Source organism: Euwallacea similis, chromosome 20 (assembly GCF_039881205.1).
Source record: "Euwallacea similis isolate ESF13 chromosome 20, ESF131.1, whole genome shotgun sequence".
Lineage (NCBI taxonomy): Eukaryota > Metazoa > Arthropoda > Insecta > Coleoptera > Curculionidae > Euwallacea > Euwallacea similis.
Genome location: NC_089628.1, coordinates 2,717,372 through 2,741,050, shown reverse-complemented (window position 1 = coordinate 2,741,050; position 23,679 = coordinate 2,717,372). Strand labels below are relative to the sequence as shown.

General features: G+C 41.5%; 3 protein-coding genes across 5 annotated transcripts in view; all 3 read right to left on the bottom strand.

Annotated features, from left to right (window-relative positions):
* Ets65A (DNA-binding protein D-ETS-3) overlaps window positions 1-15,088 on the bottom strand; it is a 29,596-nt gene extending 14,508 nt beyond the window's left edge. Inside the window, exons 1-4 of one of the 2 annotated variants that reach the window (XM_066400106.1) lie at window positions 14,669-15,088; window positions 13,283-13,496; window positions 13,089-13,230; window positions 6,031-6,120 (exon numbers count right to left, since the gene is read on the bottom strand). In XM_066400106.1, coding sequence (XP_066256203.1) covers window positions 6,031-6,120; window positions 13,089-13,230; window positions 13,283-13,471 — 421 coding nt within the window. In that variant the 5' untranslated portion in view covers window positions 13,472-13,496; window positions 14,669-15,088. Of the gene's footprint in view, window positions 1-6,030; window positions 6,121-13,088; window positions 13,231-13,282; window positions 13,497-14,276; window positions 14,490-14,668 lie in introns of those variants that run through there. The other variant, XM_066400105.1, reaches the window with a different exon arrangement.
* Window positions 10,889-11,937, bottom strand: LOC136415517 (carbonic anhydrase 7-like). The gene has a single exon (XM_066400107.1). It carries the CDS (start codon window positions 11,878-11,880, stop codon window positions 10,948-10,950), a length of 933 nt encoding a protein of 310 aa, XP_066256204.1. The 5' UTR covers window positions 11,881-11,937; the 3' UTR covers window positions 10,889-10,947.
* A 4,062-nt stretch (window positions 15,089-19,150) lies between the features above and the next one.
* On the bottom strand, window positions 19,151-23,408 carry LOC136415531 (protein SCAI). 2 transcript variants are annotated; one of them, XM_066400137.1, is made up of 9 exons: window positions 23,055-23,408; window positions 22,697-22,879; window positions 22,548-22,646; window positions 22,243-22,506; window positions 21,958-22,191; window positions 21,294-21,481; window positions 20,537-20,767; window positions 20,057-20,477; window positions 19,151-20,006 (listed from the first exon to the last, which is right to left on the bottom strand). In XM_066400137.1, the coding sequence occupies exons 1-8, from the start codon at window positions 23,150-23,152 to the stop codon at window positions 20,062-20,064; spliced, it is 1,713 nt and encodes a 570-aa protein (XP_066256234.1). In that variant the 5' UTR covers window positions 23,153-23,408; the 3' UTR covers window positions 19,151-20,006; window positions 20,057-20,061. The 2 variants fall into 2 exon arrangements, with proteins under 2 accessions (XP_066256234.1, XP_066256235.1); XM_066400138.1 differs by having other exon boundaries at window positions 22,243-22,497; window positions 23,055-23,406.
* Window positions 23,409-23,679: the final 271 nt, after the last annotated feature.

Genomic DNA, 23,679 nt, shown 5'->3' with positions numbered 1-23,679 from the left:
CACCATCAAACCCATAGCCGAAAAGCACGATGTCAACACACAACTGTCAAAACACCGCCGCGGCACGTCTGACGGTGTCAAACCGAAAACACCCTATATGATCGACTGCGAACTTTTTCAAAGTCGGCTTAGGGGATGAAACTGGCAGCGGGCGGGGCCAGGGAATGGCTGCCAATCCACGGCCGGAACGGGAAGGATACGGTGGCGTCATAAATAAAGGACGGCCCCTTTTTCGACCCCCCATGAAGGGGTGAAGTGGGGGGTGAAGCGGTGGCAACGGGATTGTGTATGTCTTTTCGCCTTGTTTTTTTTTTTGTTATTTTCTTGAGGTGTTTGCGAAATTGTGCCTGATAAGATAATAATAATTCCCTGCTTTTAGCATGGTTGTCGGGGTGTATTGGAGGCGAATTTATTAACTTTGACTTATCGTTTTTTTACTAATTAAATAAACTTTATCGTCGGCTGTAATTTGTAAAATAAATAATTATTTAGAGTGGAAACCCATTGAACACACTAAATGGACTCAGTTTAATAGTAACTTGCCCCAGAAGCCCCGTGTTCTCCGGCCAATTAAGTCGATCCCACACGGCCCCACCTCAGAAATCAAAACATTCGAGCATCGTTCCCACAGGACCAAAACAAAAGTCGTCGAACACGTCGAGGCGTATGTCAATTGTCATCCTCTCTAAATAATGCCTATTGTCGCGGATAAAAGAAGTGAGCATCGGACGCGTGACTGGCGTGACGAGGGTGGCGGCGCAGGGGGAAGAACGATGATTAGACTATTATCTGTCGGTAGTGTTGGGGTGCTTGACTCTCGCTCACTTCGTGGGTGGTGTTAATGGACTGATGAATTAGCTTTTATATGACATGTTATTATTTTAGATTTAACTGAAATGGGGGAGAAACAAATTTTCCTATTTGGGCTATTACAGAGCATTATTAACTTAAAAAACTGATATGATATATTTATAGATTTATCATCGTCGTTTTTTATTGTAGAATTAAATCAAGGTTTGTCGGCAGTAAAATTTCAACATGCCGTCGCCGCCGGCGGGCGGCCGACAATCGATGTGTTGCCATGGCATCACTTCCTGCGACCGGAGCGCCCCCTCACTGGCCGGATTCCGAACCGGAGGAATAGTGGCATGGTCTCTTTCCAAGTGGAAGTCGTTAAGGATCCAGAAATAGGTTCGGCAGAACCTTTGTTAGAAGTAGATGTTTCACAGTCTTATTGGTTATAAAGCGTCTTGCCAAAAACCCAGAGATATATGAATATTTCACTAAAAGAATCTCACTATTCACGTCAATTGCTTGTACAAGGATCTATCTCTGTACTTGAAGTGTCACCATTATTAAATAAAATTTTATGTCCCTATAATGGCAAGATTTGCAACTACCTTGAAACCAGCAGTCCTTTCACGTCATGATGCAAAAGGAATTTTGACGTTAAGGTTACTCATTCATTGTTTATGTATAGGGTGTCTCATATATTTGTTCCTTAAATCTTCATGGATCTATGACAAACACTCTTTAAGGCGGTTGAAAAAAGTTCTTATTATATAGAGAACATTTTGTTTCGGTAGACCATAGAAAACAATTAAAAAAATCCTATCTGACACTATATGGAAAACGCGTTTTGTCTGAATTTGAAAACTTAAATTTTACGTTTTGTCTCCCTCATGGTACAACCAAACAAATACCCCACTTTGCCACTCCTAAAGCCCGAAATTACGACACATCATCGTGCCCAACACAAAGAAGTGTAATCTTTCGCAGATACGTAGTTTTAATGCATCGTCGTTCCCTCAAAAGCACATTACTCCTCAAATTGCTATTATTATCGCTTTGCATCTTCGGGGAGAAGTCGGAGCGAGAACACGCCAATTTTAACGCTCGACGTGGAGAATACACAAGCCAAGGCGAATAATGGAGTAGTGGAAAATAGGCTTTTCTTGTGGAGGGGCTTGTTAGGTTCAAAAATGGCCAGAAACTGAACAAAACCGATAAAAATCTCAGTATTATGTACTAGAGAATATAGAAAAAAAGACAAAGGGTCAAGTTTTCCGAGGTCCCCTTTCCGCACGTGATCCCACGTCGTGGGGCGCCAAACAAGTCACGTGTCGGAGCCACTCTACCGCGACACCGGCGCATTAATATTTTGCACTTATTGCACTCGAGTGGCCAGCTTTGTCGCTTTATTATGCACCGAATGCTATGCATGCGACCTGCGCTGGTAGCTACAATATCAATTGTTTGGGACACTTACCAGGACAGGCTTAAGGGGAGACCCAATAAATATACTACATATTGCCATTTTAAGTACTAAGCTCTATTGAGAACTCCAAAATTAAATACGATTCGTGATGAGAAAAATGCTAAACAAAGAAAGCGAGTAATTGTAACATTAAATTTGACGTAATAAAATGCTGTTTGAGATTATGATTTGTTAATCACTTTCTTCCGTTTCGCAGCATCATCATCATTTAAGCAGTTCCCAATTAGATATCTAAAATTCAGTGGCAGTTCTTAGGGGTAAATGCGAAGCGAAGAAGAAAATGACATTGTTCTGATATGTAGATTGACATATGCACATGATAATTTTGGCATAATATAATGCTATTTTATGTTATATTTCTTCACTCTTTAGCACACACGTATGTACCTCTTAGAAAATATACAAATCAATCTCTAGCAACAAGTCGAAAGCGAAGTATCTCAGTTGGCTATGAAAAATCTCGCAAAAGAAGCAGTTTTACTGCGGTTTTATTATGCACCATGTGTTATTTCAAAAATGATTAATTTGCTGACGGCGTTTCATCAAATTTTACGCATGCGCAGTCTTTTCTCATTCCTCAATTTGTTTATGTATCGTAGTACCCTGAGCGGTAGTTCCGAGAGTAGAACATTTATTTAAAATTTATTACGGTCCTTCACAACCTCATTAGTGTTGTGATTGCCCCATGATAAACGATAATTGTTTGTTGTTGTGGCTCTTTATCATGTTTGTCTTTAACTGAGAATGAATTGTGGGGAAATTTTCTCACCCCAAAAATGATTGAAAGGTTGCTTCAAAATGAAAATATCTGAAGAATGCGGCCTAGCTTGCAGCACGTAGGCCCCGATTCCAACACATCGCTAATGCTAAATAAGACCTTCTCTTTTAGAGGAAGAGCAGCAGCAGAGCAGAACAGAGACGAAACATTGCCAATCAGACACTATTCATTAGTCACTTCTGATAAGTAGAGCCTCTAACTATGAGGCTAAGGAACAACCAACAATTGGCCCTACAAGGAAATTTATTGGGAGTAAGTAATACATTTGCAAATTATTGTTAAAGTAACAATACTCATGAGAGGCAACAGTAACATCATCTTTATGTTAGGTAATATGTTGCCAGGTATAGGGCTAAATTATTGATGTTCTGTTATGTTTAACTTCAAATCGGTTTCCATAGAAACCAAGAATTTGTCCAATGCCCTTCAACCTATCAGACTTTTTGTTATGGATGACAGTGCCAATTAAGAGCAAAGTCCAGGTAACTTTGCTAGAATGATAAATATCATATAGAAACTATGAATTGTTGTCGTTTGCCATTGATTAAGATTAACCTTCAGATCGATTTGCCAGATATTTGATCCACCTTAACGTTTGGACGTCCCCCTCTTCCAAGTTATATCAATTAACGCCGAGCAAAAACTCACGAAATTTTCGCCTCTTAATAAGCTCCTCCGTGCTCACCCGGCCGCCCCTCGCCGCCCCTCCATCGTCCTCCCCCCGGGGGCTCCTAAAGCTCATTTCCGGCATTCGCCGCCTGTGCTATATTAATTTTAAATTAAACCCGGATAGCGTCCCCACCGCCCTGGATAATCTGATGTGCGGGAATTTCTGGTTGAGACAGCGACGGAGGAGAGGAGGTAATAAGCGCACTTTTGTATTTAAGAGTCGTGTTGGGACATTTTTTGACGAACTTTGCGATTTTTCCAGCAAATCATGACATCAATAATGCCAAATTGCGGTTAATAATTACAACAGGAGCTTTTTTCTGGCATCAGGGATACCTCAGAGTGTTATCAGAACATTCTGATTTCCATTCTATGTTATTTCTCTCACCCCCTCTGCAGTGTTTCTTTTTTTAATAATTATATCTACGTCTATGTCACGAATCATCATAATATTCCCATCTTGAAAACTTCACGCAGAAGGAGAAACTCCCTCCCGATTCCATCGGTAGGAAATGACGCGGTACACTCGAAGTATTTCGCGGCATCCCTTGGTAATGCGGACGTGGAAATTTCATTATTACGAAGGTTTCGACTTGCCTCCTTCCATTCAGGCTTCTGGAAAAGTTATGTGCAGCAAACAATCGACATCATAAACAAACGTGGAATTAAATAAACAACATTCCGGGTGGCAGGAAAGTGGCTGTGCGTCGGAAGCGGGCCGGAGCGCCGGCGGATACCGCTGTCTCCGGGACACTTCCTCCCCGGAGCGGCGGCCAATTGCACCCGGAGCGGACGTTTTCCCACCAACTCCCGGTAGAATACACAAAACGCCAGAGCGGCGTTAATTTTCCTGATTTTTTGGGTCCAAAGACCAATTAATTTTAAATCAAACTCTGGGCAAATCTTCCATTGAGAAAAACTAACAGTTGACGATACTTGATGACGCACCGTTTTAAACTCGCAATGTCTCTTTTTCAAATATTCTCCGCCTTAAACATCACTACCAATTAATGGGTATCGTTTGAATGAAACAAGACAGTTGCGAAACTTAATGGCAGACTGACTCGTTCCTCAATTTAAATTTGCGATAGATTTTTTTTTCCGATAAACGTTAAAAATTATTTTTCTAGTAAATCAAGCAGGGAAGCGTTTGTGCCCTCGCTCCTTGAGGAGTGCACAATCGTCAGAAATGTTGTTAAACGAGGAGTAGAGACACGTACATGCGCCGTTAACATCTGATTGATTGATACGTCCAACCAAATTTATTCATCCGGATGCGTTTGTAGATCATCAAAAAATTAGGAAAATTGTTTCTGAAGGTGGAATAGGGCTTAATCACTGGCAGTGCCAGATGGTGTTCATCTTCGCCAACAAGTGAAACTGCATCTTGCATTGCAAATGTTTGCGACTACCAGGTTGACTCGCTGATTTTTTTCCATTTAAAACTCCATTATGCTGCTTGAAGCAAAAATGGAAAATGATTTTGAATAATTTCCAAGCTTCAGCAATTTGCGCAAATGAAGGAATTTTAAACTTTTCGTTAAAATTAGATATGAAAGACTAATACACGACGATAGAGACCAAAAATAATATTCGGCTTAAAATGCGAAACAGCTTGACATGTGGCGCCATCTCATATTAGCCCTTACAACCAACATCCCATTTTGCCATTGCAAAGGGCAACGGCGAACATCCGAACTACACGGGTAAAACGTGTGTTTCATACCAGAGAACGTTATGAGCGACAAATGAGTATTGATTTGGGTCGTAGAAAGCAGAAACCTTCACAAACTAAGAAAGAAATATTACAGATATCTGTCTCAATTTTTCGCTTTTGAGTCTATGAAAATTCCATCTCTTGGGATACTCCAAACTAAAGGAGCATGATCAAACCGACGTTGATTATTGAAAATTCGAAGACATACAGGGTGTGTGTTCTAGTCGGTTTTTTACAGAACGCGTTGATTTTTTCCTTAGCGCGATAGATCATCATCTTTAAAATGTCTAATAAACGTTAATAATCGATATTTAAGAAAATGAAGATGATGATGGTTGCATGAAACCGAAACACGGGATCGAAATTCTACTGACGCCGTTTTGTGGGTAAAGTGCCAATAACAACGAATCTTTATTTAAATTTTTTCCTAATCCGAAGGCCACGCAAGAGGATTATATGTATACCTTTTTCCTTTTTAAGATGAATACTGTAGGTTTCGGTAAAATTTTATGCCGTTTTGGATTTTGGAGGGTCGCGGAAGATAAGGGCTGTTTATGAAGAATTTGAGTCTGAAATTCAAAAACTTACCACATTTTGTCCTGCTCAGCGATTCTGAAAGACCATTGTACGATTTGGTAGGGGTGACTTGAGAGTGGAGAGACTTATCTATACTCAACCCTGAAAGAAATATTTAACATGACTCAGTTTATTTCACTGCCAGTTGCCGCATTTTTCGAACCATCCCCATTAGAATATATCAAAAACCCTCACAGAGGGACCCTAAAATTCCCATATATTTGGTCTGTTTCTTTCTCTTATTCGGACTTCCGGGCCCGAAAGTCAAGTTTACATTGGGCCGAAAATTATTGCTCACTTGGCTATTAGCAAACAATGCAGTTAAATTGCGCGATGCGCGCCTGTTTTTGTTTGGTTAGTGGTTGTTGGCACGCACCCGAGTCGCACCCGTGGGAACTGCGACCCACCCTTAACCGATATTCCACTTTAGGCCTTAGGGGGGCGCAGCCGAACGCTGATTGTCCGACGGTTTTGTGTTATGGTTTGTTGTTGCCGGTTAAATCGGTTGTGAATAATCTTTGAAAACATTGGAATGTTCACTCGCCACGTAAACAAAAGATTTTGACAGATGGTAGTGGCAGCCAAAGTTGACAGATGAATGAGGTTAAAAATTCAGCACATATCTTTGATAAAACTTGACATTTGCCAAATTTCCAGCCTCACTCATTTATAAAATTCGGTCACTGTCCATTGGGAGCAACAATTACTTTCCTTTAGTACTTCAAGCAGAATCTCATATTCTAATTAACTCGTTAGATATTCCAAGCTTTGCATTCGACATTCACCCCCTCAGAAAACGATAAATTCTCATCCCCTTATCAGAGAATCTTCAATTAGGGATTACAATAACAATCGTCGCAGAGCTTCTGGATGACATGACATCTAAATCGTTACACGACATGCGTCAGTCGTCCACGGGGCATATGTTTCGAGCCATTTAACGAATTAGGGCATGATCCGTACGCCATTAAGTCGACCCTATGATGCAGGGTTGCGGGGTGAGTTTTGGAGTTTCGAGGGTGCAGATATTAGACTGGGAAAATATTAACCAAAAAGAACGTTGAGGAATGCGTCATGGCTCTCTTATGCAATTTTTCATTGTCAAATAATGACGTTTGACCCATCACTACTGCATTGGCGGATTTTCACATTCAAAATGGTGGCGGAGGGTACAATTTCATAAGATGACGGGTACATTCCAGAATGGTGTCGAATTTGCGTTAGCTAATGGAAATTTCTCGAGGAAATCAGAATTTTTAACTTATCAAATGGTGTTAATATTTAGAAGTGTAGCCTAACAGTTAACAATAGAAAATTCTATAGTAGATACTTAAACGACAGTACTGCGAATGGGTTAACATCTCAAAGTTGAGTGAAAAGTTTAGTCGTTTTTTAAAAAGTGCATGGGTGTAGTAGGAAGATGCGCCGGAACATTATTTCGAACTACTATGAGATTTTCATAGGGAGCTTCCCTTTCATCATATTGCCAAGAATTGGTATTATCCGTAGGTATTTCATGACTCCATACATCGTGTTAAAATAATGAATATGTGCTGAAAGGAAGTAAAAACATGAAAAGTAGTAAAGTGAAGAAATAGAGAAAAATTGATACACTTCCTTGGTGTCATCTTGTTTACAACTGCTCCAGTGGAAACTTCTTTCCAAAAACCTCCCCATGACTTCATAATCTACATTATTTCCCATCGCCTCGACTTTCATTATTAACCCTTCCCAAGACATCCCCGAAAGGCATGAGAGATAGCCGCCACCGCAAAAACCATCCCTCGGCCCCATTAAATCACTGTCAGCGGCTGGTAAGTTGTCGTTAGCTCGGGCAATATAAAGTCGTTATCAGATTATTTCAACCCTAGTGTGGAACTTGCGAACTACTAAATGCCCGGGATCGGAGTCTATTAATCAGCGAACGCTCGAGGGGGGCGATGTCTCGTGATAACGGCGCCCCCGTATCGTTACGATTATGTTTTATTGTGATGGAGTTCGGTGCGTAACTCGTCCTGACGTTACAATACTGCGATACGCCTATTTTCAGTTTGATTTAATTGGAAAACGCAATATTTTAGAGATATTGCGAAGAAGGCGAGCAATATTTAAATATAATGATACTTGTGGTTACAATTTGCTACCTGGTTACTTTGGTTTGTGTTAGTCTCGCTGTACCCTCTGTGACAGTCTGACACAGGCGACAACTGTAAAACTTCATAAAAAGCAAAGACAATCGAAAAAATGCGATCATCTTGTTTCCCTTGGTGTGGTATGTCTGAAATCGTCTTTGTTGCGTTGCTGTGAAAAGTGGCAGTTCACGACGTATGACGCCATACTTAATGAATTTTGACGTCCATTTTTCTTTAATTGCAAAATAACTCTGTTGTGATTGCGAGAGATTTATTCATTACAGTAATCAGGGTGAGGAATGCTCTAACTGCACATAACATATTATCTTTTACCCACTTTCGAAAAAAAAGAAAATTGAACTTTACCCCCTATTCCTGGATCGCATATCATCGCTGCCGACAGTTCGACGCGGGATCGCGATAAATCACGTGATACATCCAATGGAAATCCATTTTCTCACCAACAAAGAACTGTCAGGGTCGGAGCGGCGGCATGACGCGAACGCGGCCGTATATCAATTAGTGGCACCCGCTAACCGGCGGGGCGTGTCGGTTATAAGGGAGAAATCAGGGGCGTACTCAAAAACAAACATTGTTACAGGATGAATTTCAATGGTTCCCTTTAGGAAAAATATACCTCAAAGGTGCAACAAAACGGCCGCTGCTACTGTGTTATTGATATTCCAAAATGGCTCATGGTGGGACAACATCATGTGTCAATGTCATTGCTTCCGACGACCATATTGAAAAATAATTATTTCGACAAGGCCATGGAGCAACTGAAGCCATCCTGTAGAAGACGTGACAAAAGCCCTTTTACAGGAAGGGAGACAAAAATCTAGCTTTTAGTGACTCCAAAAAAAAGCCACTACACCATTGCTAGAACATTAATTTCCAGGGTTGTATGGTATTACAAACTTTGGGGATCATCCCTTACCCTGATCCTGGACCCCACATTCATCTTCAATATTTATATGTATTGCTTTCTCATTCATGAGTCTCGGAGAAATTCCAACGATCCTTGAAACTGGCCATCGTCCGAAAAAAAATGCGCTGATTCACCGTGAAAGGGGGCACAAGCATACGTTTAAAGGCTGTGTGTTTAGACAGCCAAAGGGGGGAGTGACTCCCCGCCCGTTTAACGGGGGTAATAAATAACAGGGTAACCGCCCGTCGTTGCCGTATCATCACTTATGACTCCCGGGCGGCCTTTTAGAGGGCTTTTATCAACACCCGGCTCGACGCTTATCGTTGCCACCTACCGATCTGGGATGACTTGCCGGATTTTATGATGTATCCAGGGGTTGTGGCAATTTTTTCGTTTTGTCTGGCATTCGGAGCGTTCCTTGCAGGGGGTTATCAAGATCATCGAGTTTTTTTTTAATGAATTTTGTGTGTTGGTAATCGGAATGAGTGGAAAAGGAATTATTTTCATGTAATTGCGAAGTCATCCATCCAGGACAATTACTGATTTTCATTAAAATTGAGAATGAATAAAATTTTCAATTTGTTTTTAAGTTGATTTTGACAAAAGACCGGAGCAGCTGATGTGCAACATTTGTCATTCACGCCAGTGCTGTTACTGTTGTTGTAGTTACATTTTTCATGCCATTTCAATCTCGATACGACCGCGAAAATTCGCGAATCGACTTCAAAGCCAATCTAAATTGATAAAAGGTTTACATGGCAAAATTCAACGCCCATATTTAAAACCATTGTCAAACGCGTTGTTGTCATTTATTTAGTTTAACTCTTGGGGCTCTCATCATTTTGATTTTCTCGATGAATTTCCATTTCATTGAACATCGTTCTTTATTTTTGACTTGATATGAATATATTTTGATATAATAAATATTTTGCTCGATTTGGTAATGTTGTTATCTTGCAACTCGTATTCATCGGAATATGAACTCATCAATGGTTTAGAAGAAATGGATGTTATATGGATTTTTTAAGCTTCGTTTGCCCTTTTTACAAGTCAAGCACATATTTTATTATAATTATAATTACGCGTGCGCATGATGCATTTATGGCGACAAAGTTACAAATGACAGGTACTAATATATGACGTTCTTCCATTCAAAAATAGGACGAATTTTAACTCAATGCCGATTCTTGATTGCTATGTCTCATTTGTTATAGATCATTGACGCCCATATTTAAAACAATTGTCAATCGCAGCGCTGCCATTTCTCTGGTTTTAGTAAAGGGAGTTTCATCGCTTTCTGTTGTTGTTTCATTAAATGTTGACTCCATTTTTAAAAATTTAATTGAGCATATTTTCGGTTTGGTGGATTTTAAAATAAAGAAGAGAGAAAACGACGTCAGATGTTTTTAGGATGAAAACGTAAAGCAGGGCGACAAAAACCACAAATGCTGCCGACCAAGATTTTTCTAATTATTATTGCTGTTAAAAATTGTATGATCCTCCCGAATTAGCGTCGGCTCATCAAGCGTCGCGGCGCGTAAAATTTAGTCACGGTGGCATGGCGACGGCGTACCCCCCACGATCGGGGTCCAATAAGATCCCGCCGGGTGTTGCCATGGCGACCCCGGGCCCGGAATCATCCCCCCGGATTGCCATCTTACGTTGCGGAATCCGGGACGGGGCTGCGATTTCCCCTCTTTTCGGGCCCCGTTAGTTAATCCATCAACGAACGAACGAACGATGGTCGGATATCCAACATTATTTCCCTCTGGCTCTTGATTTTGTTTTACTAAAATTATCATTGTTGTTTAAAGTTTGTAAAGATTTATTTTGAGATTTGTCTTCCACCATGACAATGTCGTAACAAATCTAATCATAATACAGCACTTCTCGTCCGTTGAGCATCTGCACTGGGCGCAAATTGCTGATAATCGGTACGCAATTCAAAGCTTTCAGCTTCCTAAACTGGCTCACCTGCCTGCTCGAAATGAGCAGAGGTTCCGGCTGAACGATCCACTTCACTCCCTCGGTGCAAGGAGGAAACGTGAGGGAGCCCTCGTAGAAAAAATAATTCTTAGGGAAAACCGGAGCGAGTAGCTTCAACGGAAATGGACATATATTCGCGCAGCTCATCGGATATTTCAGCACTTTTAAGGCCTCAATTAACGGTTCCAAATATGGGTTGTCCGTGGGAGTCACCATGAAAAAGTAGCTCAGCATCAGTAAATCCTTGGCCCTAGCAATGTCCAAAAGCTCGCGACTATTAGAATTGTCGCTATCTTTCACAAAGGCCATTTGCATCTCAACGGAGAACTGCTGTGAGTCCACCATGTGTTCAGACCCCTCGTTGTCAATCGGGCCCCATCGAAACCTCACGTTTAAAAAATTATAAACATCGTCCTCCAAGGGTCCTCCAGTGATGTTGGGTTGCGTCGGACTCTTCCATTTAGCGTACAACACTGCATTTACACCGTTGTTGTGCACCGTCATTTCGCAAGGGAACTGATGGAACTCGGTGGAGAACTTGAGGGGGTTCAGTTCAAAGGGCCGCCTAACGGAACAGGCGGTGATCAGGTTAATTGGCGATTGTCTTTGACCTCTGGCTTCGTGGAACACGTTCTTCCACATCGAAGGTCCATTGTGTGTCTCGTATCCATAACTGATAAGCTTTTTGGAGTCGTTTTTGCCACGAGCGCTGCTGTTGAGGAACTCGTGGAGGTAGAAAGCCCCCATCACGCAGCCGGCCATCACCAGGTAGTGGTAAACCCCTACGTAGTCCAGAAGGAACGATGTGAAGTCCATGACGGAAATTTTGTGAAAAATTTTGTCTACTAAACTGTGTGTGACTACAAATGACGGGCGATTGTACTGGTGGCGACAGCGTCATTCAAATTTTAGGCAATATTGTACAGTGCTTCCCGAAAGTTTTACATAACATTTTTCGGTAGTGAGTAGGGAAGTTTCCGAGACGTACCGAGATTCTTTAAAAATCAATTGTTTTAAATCTTCAAACCCCTTAAGAAAAACTCCTGAACCAGTACATCTCGTAAGACCAGACAACTAGTGTGTTTGATAGATGTTTTGAATATGGACACCAATTTCCAACAAAAATTTAAAATTATTTGTTCGGGTGAACAATTTTGAGTTCTGTCACTTGAGTGGGCCACTCCTCCAAAAGGAACAATATTCCTCTGGTTTAAAGAATTTCTTCATTTCACGCAAAAATTCAGAAAGGAAAAGCAGAGAACTGACAGTGCCACTTTTAGCATTATGATTTTAAAGATGAGCGCCTACTTGGAGCAGGTATGGAGTATGATTTGCCTAGGCAAATAAGCAATTTGCATTGTTTATGTGTGACGTGTTTGGGGATTTCGGGGATGAAGTTATTGACCAATCAAGTGAGATCATGCGAAACCGATCCGATGGGATTGAGGGCGGTTGTGATAAGGGGAGCAATTAAACGGGCCGATCAAACATGGTGGAGCGGAAGCGGCGCATCAATCACTTCGCACACGTCAATTAGAGGCCGGAAACGCGTCACTATCAATTTGAACTGAGAGCTGCGCCCCCCGGCCCCGGGCCAATATCCTAACCTCTATTGATTTATCCTCTATGGATTTATTGCGTTTGATTCTCGGAGGTTGCGTTTGTTTTAAGCATCGAGCATGTGAATTTATGAATTCTATTCCTGCTCCTGCCCCATATCTCACACAATGCCCTTCAGATTTTTATTATCCCTTTATATCTTTGCATTCTTTGCTCCTTTTATCCACAGTGAAACCGACGTCGTCGTCGACGACGGCGGCGGTAGCACCGAGAGATGATTTTCTTTGCAGGCCCTCCGCCCCCGTTCTTTGTCCCTTTGTTTTCTTTTTGCGACCGTTTTTTAAATGGGGGGCGCCTTTATTTGATTCCTTAATAGCCCTTTGTTGGCGAGACCTCTTAAAAATTTGCTTAATTGGGGCCGGTTTTTCATTCGGAAAAATAACGAAGTGTAGCCATCAAATTACCTCGTTTAACGTCCACCTCTGTGGTATCTCTCAACCGGGAGTTGTCGTGGATGCTATTGTCCTGATGATGCGCCCTCCCTGTGGACGAAACGTTGTAGAGGTCGCTAAAGGCGCTGGCATTGCCGAAAAAGGACGTTCTATCCTGAAAGTTTCTGTTTTAAATTTATTTTAAAGGTAATGATGATTTAAGTTACCTGTAGGGCTGCTTTGGCCTTCTCCACGCTTTGTTTGAGCTGCTCAAAAGTGCTGGGGTTGCAGAACCGATAAGCGGGCCAATCAGTAGAAGTTCCAAATTCCTCGGTTTTAATCCCGAGAGGGCAGGTCGTAGATGGGGTACGTTTCAGCTCCAGGGCTCCCTGATATGAACACGAGCTTTCGTACATTTTGCGGCGGATGTGGCACTTTCGTCTGATAGAAATTTAAAGGGGGATTACATGTAGATGGTAAGATAAGACCTTGTAAAAGTCTTTCACAGATTTCAGGAGGTCTTTTATAAGACTTTCATTTTATTATAAATCGCAAACCATGAACAAACAAATCGAAGTGAGATTTTCTATACTTTTTATCATTCTTCACTCACGGTACGATCCTGGATTTAATTAAAATGGATTTATACAAATTTCATTATATTAATTTTTTCGAAAATTCAAGCTTTGTTTAAGTCAGTGGTGCACCCCCCTCTTCAGAATTATTATAATCTTTTGAGGAACAACATGAAACTTTAAAAAATTTTGCTATTTTCATTTTCCGCTTAGTACGATCCTGATCTAGTTCCAATCGATTTGTAATACATATGCCACAGATACAGGGACGTAAAAAATTTGGAAGCAACTTCTACTAAAAAATCTTTTAGAGATCCACGTAAGGACGCATCTTATCTAAGATGCTTTGGTGAGAAAAAATATGTTTTAGATATCAAAATCACGGAAATTTATAGTGTTCAAATTTCCTAGCCCTTTCAACTTTTCGAAATATGCAGTTGCCTTCCGCAGCCCCCCCTGATCCTTGTTAGGGCCATATAATCCCATTGAGTCCGATGATGAATTAGACATTTTTTTAGTGATTGTGACTATTAAACCTACGGATTTGCCGGCTTATTCACTTCGACTTCCTGGCACTTGTACAAGAAATCCACATGAGGCGGTACATTTAGAAAAATAACAGTTTCATATCTCGGTTACGATTTACCTCATTTCAAGGAAATTATCTTCTTAAATCCTCGCAACAATCACATATTTACCACCACCTTCATCACTCATTTTTCCTTATTTAAAATAGTGAAAATTGAAGAAACTCTGGTCATAGATCGACCTCATTTTTTCCGATAGGAGCGCGTGTCAAAACCGTGAAAAAAAAACGAAAACGCACCGACTTGGGAAGGCATATGGCGAGCGATTTACTCGCGTCCGAATACACGATTGGCCGTTTCCGTTTCAATTAGAAGAACAGGAAGAGCTCCCTCATCTCATTATGCACCGTTTTACATTACTATTATTTTTATTTTTAGCGCTAAATGTGTGCGTCTGTTATCTAAAAAAAATTCCATGTACAGTCGTAATTCTTGGAATGACGTAACTTACCTCTAACCGGGCCGCCTCACCGGCGCGTCACTCGCACCATCTCAGTCAATATCATGTCAGAGATCAAGCAATCACACCTTCACCGGACACAACCGAGTATCCCAGAAACATCGGAATTCCTTTTCCCGGATAACCGTAACTTAACACAAAACGTGGTGCTTCCTGCCTGAGTTGGAAGTTCGTTCGGAAAGTCGACCGGCGGGTAATTGGCGCGCGTCCTCCAGGATTGTCCTTTTGACAGATCGGGGCAGGAAAACGTCAGGAAATGTAGTCCTGGTCCTGTGGAATACGGCGCGCCGCCAACAGGAATGCCATCAGGAAACGATATCGCAAGTGGCTGTTCCTAAGGGGCGGGGCGGGCCCAACCCCCGACCTGCAGCCGCCCTCTCCCCCTCTCCTGGCGGGATCCGCTCATCCTGCTGGAACGTGCTCCTGTCGGGCGAGCAGGGTGGGTGGTGGCGGATTGTTTTGCAACGGGATAAGTGAAATCGACCCCGGAGCGTGCTCGGGGGGCCGATCGGTCCGTGATGTGTGATGGATATTTAATTTACAGAGGCGGCAGAATGGATGCTTTTTTACTTGTCACTTATTTTTCGGGCGAGCGTACGATAAAGCCACTTTACCACACGCTCGTTTAGCTTACATTTGCGCACGCAAAAAACAAAGTAGATTGACATGCGTGAGGTAAAACCTTTTACTGCACGTGTGCGTATAAAGATTTTACTGCACGCTAACATTCAATAAAATCTACCCAAAAACTGTAAAGTTGACACACATGAGGCGCTCGCAGGAAAAATATTGTTGTAGTTCACTAGAGTACTGACCAAAGTCCGCTTCGCATTCTCCGGTCAACTGCAATTAGTAAGCGACAAAATATTGCTTTCGAAACTGGTTAAGTAAATAACTATTTACAATGTTAGACAAACTGGCAGCCTAAAGATCAGTCTGACACATTATCAAATGTAGTTACGAAACAAAAATAGTGGAGAAAGTAGGACATTTTGTCGCAGCTGGGACGCAATTTATATATATATTTTTTGAAAATGTGAATTTTACAATTTTTAAAAATAATTTCTAAATTTTGCACTAGGAGGAGACCATATAAATTGTCTGCTATCTATAAAGAAATCGCCACCTCTGAATTAAAGTAATAAATCTAGATGGCACTGGCACATTCCATCTCTTTTTAGTACATGCAATATAAAAAAGAGAAAACATTTTGGAGTAGCCCTTTACTCGAGAACGCCTTTTCTCAATCTGGAGGTGGGTATTGACAATTTGCATCATCATTTTCAGTACCGAAGCGGTTTTGACGAAAATGACAGTAATCGTTAATAATTTTACCTTAGGAACCCACAGAGTTTTTTTGGAAAATTCAGTACGTTTCTAAAGAAATCGAGAATCACCCTCGATGTTCGAATATCCTGATTTATTCCTAATTTTTGTGTGTAGGTGTTTTCGGTGACAATAGTCCTTCGCAATTTACGTCCGTTTTACCGACCTGGTAACGCCCTTTTGCTATTAAGGCTTCTGTACAACCCACTATTAAAGTATTAATTCATGCATTATTGCTTCCAATAATCAATGAAGCTCCTGTCCATTATATTAGACGCATAAACAAGGAACGAATATGGATATAAATTAGACATCAAAGAGTCATGATTCGTGGCCTGGAACCCGGTCTGGAAAGAAATGGTTGACGGACTGCTTCCCGGTGTGCCGGATCTTTAGAACAACTGTTTGTTGTCCGGCAGGGAAATTGCCACAAGACTGTTGTTCTGGGGACAAGACGCATGGTTCCTACATCCTTCCTGCGTTCGAGAACATTCGATCAGGGTGCGTTTCACAATTGTAAATTAGAATATAAAAGCCGACGCTTTTGCCGTGATAGGAAAACGCTGAAATATGGCCAGTAATGGCGGGCCGCTCTATCAGATTAATTAAAACGGCGAAATTTGAATTTGGATCATTAATAATTCATCCGCTTATCTGCTCGATACATCTTTATGGCCTTTGTTGTTACGTATGCGCATATTTAATCCCCTAGAACGGATTTTTGGGAATGTGCATAAATTGCAAGATAGAGCTGCGAATTCATTAGAATTTGGGCGTTGTCAGCATTCGGGGATTTCATCCAGGCATCAATTCGTCGCCCTTCTCGGAATCAACACCGTAACAAATCCTGGCACACCCTCTCCATAATAATGCATTGTACTGGGCGATTCGATTTAGCATGAACATTAAATAGAACGAGATGATTTGCTCGATCCTCGTGTCGAGGGTCTGTAACTAACTCGGTTAATGGTAATATGTTATGGGAAAATATTTACTTTGGCTGGTAATTTTATTAGGGAGGGGAAGCCTCAGAGTCATTATCCCGCTGATCGACTCTCTATTAAATTTTTTCGTGATTTAATAATGTCAAAAATAAAGCATTTCGTTACTAACTACTAACACGAAAAACATTATTTGATCGCGATAAACAGACGTTCGCGCGCCCCGAAGCAAAAACTGAAGGGGGTGCGAAAAACATCTGTAACTCACCACTGTAGGTAATATATTCATTTATTCCCCTGAGGGCAGGAATATTATGACTTTTACACCTGGTTTAGGGATAATTAACCTGTATTTGATTATTCATTCGGACTTTTCGGTTTGTTTTTGATTAATAGTGCTATTTCCGGTCAAATAAGCGAATGGCATGTTTTTGTAACTCAAAAGTTCTGGAACTTTAACTCATAAATAGAACTAGTTTTGGCTATGTCAAATTGCGACTTTATACAGGATCTGCCATGCCCGGATTCAACGAATTCCCAACGAGCTATAATGTTTGTCAGAGGGACTTTTTTCATGTAGAATTGACCAGCTTAATCAGAAAAAATATCCTCGCGAAAAAAATGTCAGTGGGGTACCAATTTTTTCGTAAATAATATCGGAAAACATGAATGCAGAGACGCAACTGGTTAAACAATAGAACTACTTTTCTTATTAAAATACGCGGTTTTATATCCTATTAACCCAGACCAAAATTCAAAGCAATATCTGAAGTACTTTCTGAAAAACTTAAAAATAACGAGCGGAAAAGAAAAATTTCAACACCCTGTAGCTAAAAATTTGGGCTGTTGCGGACATACATATATTCATATGAACTTTTCTCCATAAAATAACCTGAGGAATCATACTTTAAAATATTAGCACATTAAGGAACACCCTGTATTTTAACATTGCGATATTTTCACTGAAATAATATACTGTCCCGATTAATAATTTTCTTTATCAGTCACACACGTCTTTCTCATCGTGATCTCAAGCTACAATTTATCAATGAAAAGACCTTACTGCTCCTCCCTCTAGAGTCCATTGGCCAGTTTCTCATACTGTGCTCTCTAAGGTAGCAACCACAAACTTTCAGATAACATTGACCCCTAATTTGGTTACAATACCATTGTTTCCAGGACACCCCGTACAAAAGCGATACGAAGAGGGACTAAAATTGCGACATTCTACAGATGTGATGAAATAAGCAATTTGCCTTTCAATACGGGGGCAATTAATTTCTAAACGGGAATATTATCCTTTTAAGAAGTCGACTTAACTGGCAGAAAATTTTCGAAGGTTCGTATTACGGCTCGATAAAGGGCTCGTTATGTCCTCGTGTGTACACGGGTTCGTGCATCGCAATGGCCAAACTGCTCCTTTGTTACAGCTAAAAATTACCCCTTTCCACATCTGAGTCACAAAATTAGGGAGCTACCAATTCTCTTGTCTAATATAGATGGAGGAAAGTCTTTGTTTTATTGTTATTTTCTCCTTTATGCACAAGAATTAACGTGCAACAACATGTTTTCTATTGGAAAAACTAGAGACTGATCAAGCTTTGATCCCACAAGTCTCAGGTGAGGGAAGATGATAATTAATCGGACTTGCGATACGATCAATACCGTAACTACGATGGTTTATTATGCTACGTTTTGCGTTAACGAAGCTATAAATTCAGTCCATGTGCAAAGACATTCGACGATTTTTCTTTAGTTCCAAAATTTAAAGTAGACTTGGACTTTATTAGTTCGGCTTGCTGTACTGCTGCCCTCTATAGTTCTATCGATTGATTAGTCACTTGGGCCTCCCTCTATCGCGAACCTTTCAAACTTGCGATTATGGATTATTAGCATATTTTTGTGGCCACATATAATATCAAGTTTTCTCTCTCAGTCTCGCCTCATATGGCCGCGATATTCGATTTGCACTTTTATGATAGGCAACCATATTTTTTCACGGATATTTCCAACAGTATTGGCAACAATGCCGATGAAAAAATGGTCATTTTCTCAGCCTTAAATTGCGCATCCTTGCACTAATTCAACCGACCTCGCATCTTAAGACAACTGAGATGCCAGTAGTAAAGCCAGTAAAACGGACACCCTGTATATGTTGAGATCCTGCAGGATATTGAGGCATATAATCTGAAATAAAACTACACGATTTAATAATCAAAGAACTGTTTTTTATTTTTATTTAAATCTCAATAAGTTAGTAATTCCTATAATTGTCAAAAACTGAAAATAACGTTACGGTACTTGTTTATAGACGTTAGAAATATACAGCATGAAAAATTCAACGGAAGCTTCGCTTAAACGTTGAAACCTTCGTCGTTTTGAAAAAAGTCGAGCTTAAAGTGAACGGATTTCTGTGAAAGACGCTGTGCTCGTTCTTGAGCCGAATATAATGTTAATTTGTTCAGTAACGTGCATTGACAAGTTTAATACAAACGTCTCTATAATACACTTTGCATTAACAACAGTTTGAGCTTAGTATAATACCTCTTTATTTCTATGTGAGTCTACGGCATCCATGAGTCACTAGAGATGAGATCCTCTACAACGAAAATTGAAACAAACATGTGCTTTCTAGGTAAAGTCAAAATACTGAGGAAAGTTCAATGCACATTACCCCACGATGATGAGTAATCAATAATAATAAATTTTAAGTAGTATCACGGTATGTAAAATTCATTAAAAGTCTATCATTTTTTGTTTTAATATTACGAAAGCTCTTTTATGCCACGACTACATTCTCCAAAGGGGAAACGTCGCGCGTCGCCGTCGATTTCCTCTCGAAATCAATGTCGAAATAGTGCAACGCGTTCACAATTCTCTGGAATATTCGCGAGACTTCGGCGACAAACAGGCGCGCCGCTGCCGCCGACAGGACCACTACGACCGCCAGGCCTGCGTAATACGAAACGGCAAATTCGCGGGAGGGCTCACCCCCTCCTTCCTCATGAGCTTTCGGGGCGGATTGGCTCTGGAGCCCCAAATGAAGCCATGAGGAGGAAGACCTGTTAAAGAACGATTAACTGCGGTGCACGGAAACTCACCGAAAACCTACCTGGATCATTCCAGCTCGTTCCCCTCCACAAAATGCGTCCTCACTTCCAAATGGGCGGCCAGATCGAGCACCAAGTGTTGCAAAGAGGGATGTTCCAGCAGTTCGGCGTCGGGCAATGGAGGCTGGCATCTCGGCCGATATTGCCTGCCTCTGAAGGCTCGGTGGAGGTGCAGAACGACCTCGCAGAACACGTAGCGCAGCAACAGAAGTCGCAGAAAATCGTCACCAAAGAACTGAAGATATGACAAATCCACCCGGGACCTGGTGAACAGCCTGGACGCCTCCGTGACAAAGCGATCCACGAATGACTGGCAGCGCTCCCAGTGATGGATCGCTATGCTGGTGATATTGCAGCAGTAACAGAAGGCGGTTAGTGGTGAGTGCAGGAACAGCGTGAAGAGTGATCCGTTGTGTTGTTGGTCTTGAAGTAAACAAATGAATGTTGCAATGATGGAGGAGGGGAGGAGAACAGTGGCATACCTTGGAAGGCAGGGGGTATGTCTTGAGGCGACATTAAGGTGACTAAAGGCTGTCCAAAATACCTAGGTATGTGTTGAAAAACGAAACTATTGTCAGAGTCCACTATCACGAATAAGGGACGTCTCGTGAAGGGGTACAGGTCACCGGGGTAAAGGCAGTGTACTTCTTTGGTTTTCTTGTGCTCGCCCTCACGTTTGCTGCTGGTGGCAACGCCTCCCAAGTCGTAACCCACTGTGAATTAAAATCGGGTCAGGGACGATTGATTTATTAGGCAATGACAACGCTCCGGAGGACAGGAATAGCCCGAATAGCCGATCCGGCTAAATTTAAAACAATCTATTATTTATGGGAAGTTTGCCAGTATTTGTAAGGATTTTCCTTCAAGATGAAGAAATTACCCCCCTTTCACTATTGTAATAGAACATGCATATAGCTTCTTTTAATCACTACAAAAAAATGTGATTCGACAACGTTGCACACAACACAACCCAGAGCATATTATATACATATATCATTAGAGTGATTCCGAATACGACTTCATATGAACCAAACAGCACTAAGACGGTCCAAGACGTCCCTGCACTTTGCGATACTCCCCGGAACACTTATTTTCAACAATTTAAATTCTTTGAATTATGATTAACATGTTATTCTAAAACCGAATCTTCCCTAAGCCCCTCTATAATAGTCTACAAAGGCATTTTTTCCTTAAAAACCGCATTTGCTTTAGATGTGAAAGGATTCAAAGTCAACTCACTGTCTTCCGGATGTTTGGACGTCGAAAAACACCCATCACAAGAAAGATACAGCAACAAAGCGCCGTTGGCTGGCAGTTCCTTGAATCCGCTGGCCAAAAAAACCAGAATTTGACTCAAAGTCGGCTTGTAGAGGAGGTATTTGTGCGGATTCTCTCTTCTCGATGGTCGATCGCCGTTCTCCAAATATCTACACCGATAATGAAAATGGCTACAATGGACAATAAAAGAGAGCTAGTGCAAAGCTTTTTTAGTGAGTATGCGATAATTTAATTGAATTCATTCCCACAATCACGAATATGGACTATAATTTCCCCAAAGAAATTCTATGTCAGTGTAAGGAAAATCTCAGGACACTAAATATTTAACTACAAAACCCATTTTCTTTCGCACTGTAAGAACAACTTGCAACGGAACATACGTAGCCAAAATCAGAACAGCGCCTGCACGTGGACAACACTGTATACGCCGACAATAAAAAAAAGCTCGGCTGCAATTGGCTACGTTTATAGCGGAACCTTTTGAGGATTTTCAATTTATAGAACGCGTTATTGCGAGCGCGAAACTTGTTCGGTCTGAAATACAGTGTGTCCGTTTCTAAAGTTCAACCATGGAAATTTAATTGAGCTCCAGGCACTCTGTACATTCTAAACTTTTCGAACTTACCCTTTTTGCCCCGGTATCCCGTACGGAACCCTCCCCGGGGCCGGCGAGGCATCATAGATATGATTGAAATCCTCCTGTGGTTCCCGCTCCAGCGTCTGTATCATCCTGAACATGTCCATCGTGAGCTCCGAAAATTTCACTTGTTCAGTGACGCTGCCCACAATTAGGATCTCTTGTAGCGTTAAATTCATATATTGATTTTTTTCTACTGGTGGTGTTGTGAGTGGACTTAATCTTCGAAATTGCAGCGTTATTATAAACTAAAGCAAAAAAATGTCCTATTACCTATGGGATAAAACAATAGGGTTTGTATCCGCGTGCAGGACCGAAACCAAGGAGTCGGCAGTAATAAATGCCTTGATCTCGTCCAGGACCAGGCTCCATTCGATCTGGTCGTCCGGTTCGTAGGTACTGGTGTAGTCGGCGATATGTCTGTCTAATTCTACTATCAATTCTCTAACTAATTTCATTCGTCTAAGCAACAGGCACACCACTATGAAACGCGCGTAGTATCGCAATTTTTTCACCATTAGTTCCGACCTAAAAGCTCTATTAAACCAAATAGGGGGCGTCATTATAAGTAAACCCACCTGTCTTCCTTTGCGGCCCTCGAATAATAAGCCCTGCCTCGAATTGCGGAATAGAACGAGTATGCTTCATTGAGATAATTTGTTTCGCTAGTCCTCAAACTGAAAGAAAAGTTGTGATTGTGTGTGTTTTTAGGTTGTTTTGGACTCACTAATAGTGATAATAGAGCTGCCCAATTTTGGAGGCGATTTCCCCTATTTGCCATCGCTTCAAGCCGTACTTTGTGTCCAGTATTTGCCGGTGCTGTTGCTGGAACTTCCACAGTTTTGTGTAGATATCGAAGGTCCTTCCGAAGTAGGCTTGCCACTGCTTGTGCCCATATTGAGGTAAGTCTCTGTAATGTAACAAATTTCGTCGAATTTGGCAACAACGTTTTTTTTGGTGGAGAAAAGCCTGGATTTCTTTTATATGTCGTTCTAAGCCGAAACAATAGTACCGCTCGAGGCTTTAGCGAAACTGGGGCAATCTATTGAGCACTGGTCCCTACGTGCACACTCATCAGCCCTTACCGTAACCCATTGAATAGCTGCTTGGACTTTTCCAACAGATGCACAAACTCGACGACGATTTTCCTCTCGTGTTCCTCCATTCCGGCCATCCTGACCATTTTCCCGTGTTTCACCACGGTTCTGTCGGCGTCATCGCGTGAACGATCGAAAAAATGGCCCGGCGTCGCGACGGCGAACCGCTGCGACCGAAAATCGAACGGCGGACATGGCGACGATGACGGACGACGGTGGCGGCGACGCCGGCAGCCCCGTGAACCCTTGAGAGCGCATCGTGCGGCGATAATGCGCCCTAAAGGGTTTGCAGGGTTGCCGGGGGTTGAAGTAAACTACTCGCAAGGAGAGCCGAAGCGGGACATTTCTCAGTCATTTTTGACTTTTGGGGGCTTGGATTGAGGAAATTTCTTGGCGGATTTTCGCGAACAAGAGAGATTCTGAGTTTGCTTCCCCTTAAATAACTGACTAACATTCCTTTCGGAAAAAAATTGCCCTTTAGCGTGACAGCTTTTTGCATTGAGAGACTCTAATAAGTGATAAAAAAAAATAAATAAAAAACCGGACTCAGTTTACAAGGCAATAAGTTAGACGAAGAAAGATTTATGTAGAAATCGGTGCGTTTAAGGAAGGC

Excerpts from the sequence above, each read along its gene's own strand:
- LOC136415517 (XM_066400107.1), bottom strand. The coding sequence starts at position 11,880 with ATGGACTTCACATCGTTCCTTCTGGACTACGTAGGGGTTTACCACTAC.
- LOC136415531 (XM_066400137.1), bottom strand. The coding sequence starts at position 23,152 with ATGGTCAGGATGGCCGGAATGGAGGAACACGAGAGGAAAATCGTCGTC. Across the intron at positions 21,482-21,957 it reads GGGATACCGGGGCAAAAAGG|ATATTTGGAGAACGGCGATC; the intron begins GTAAGTTCGAAA and ends TTATCGGTGTAG. Across the intron at positions 20,768-21,293 it reads GTCCAAACATCCGGAAGACA|TGGGTTACGACTTGGGAGGC; the intron begins GTGAGTTGACTT and ends TTTAATTCACAG.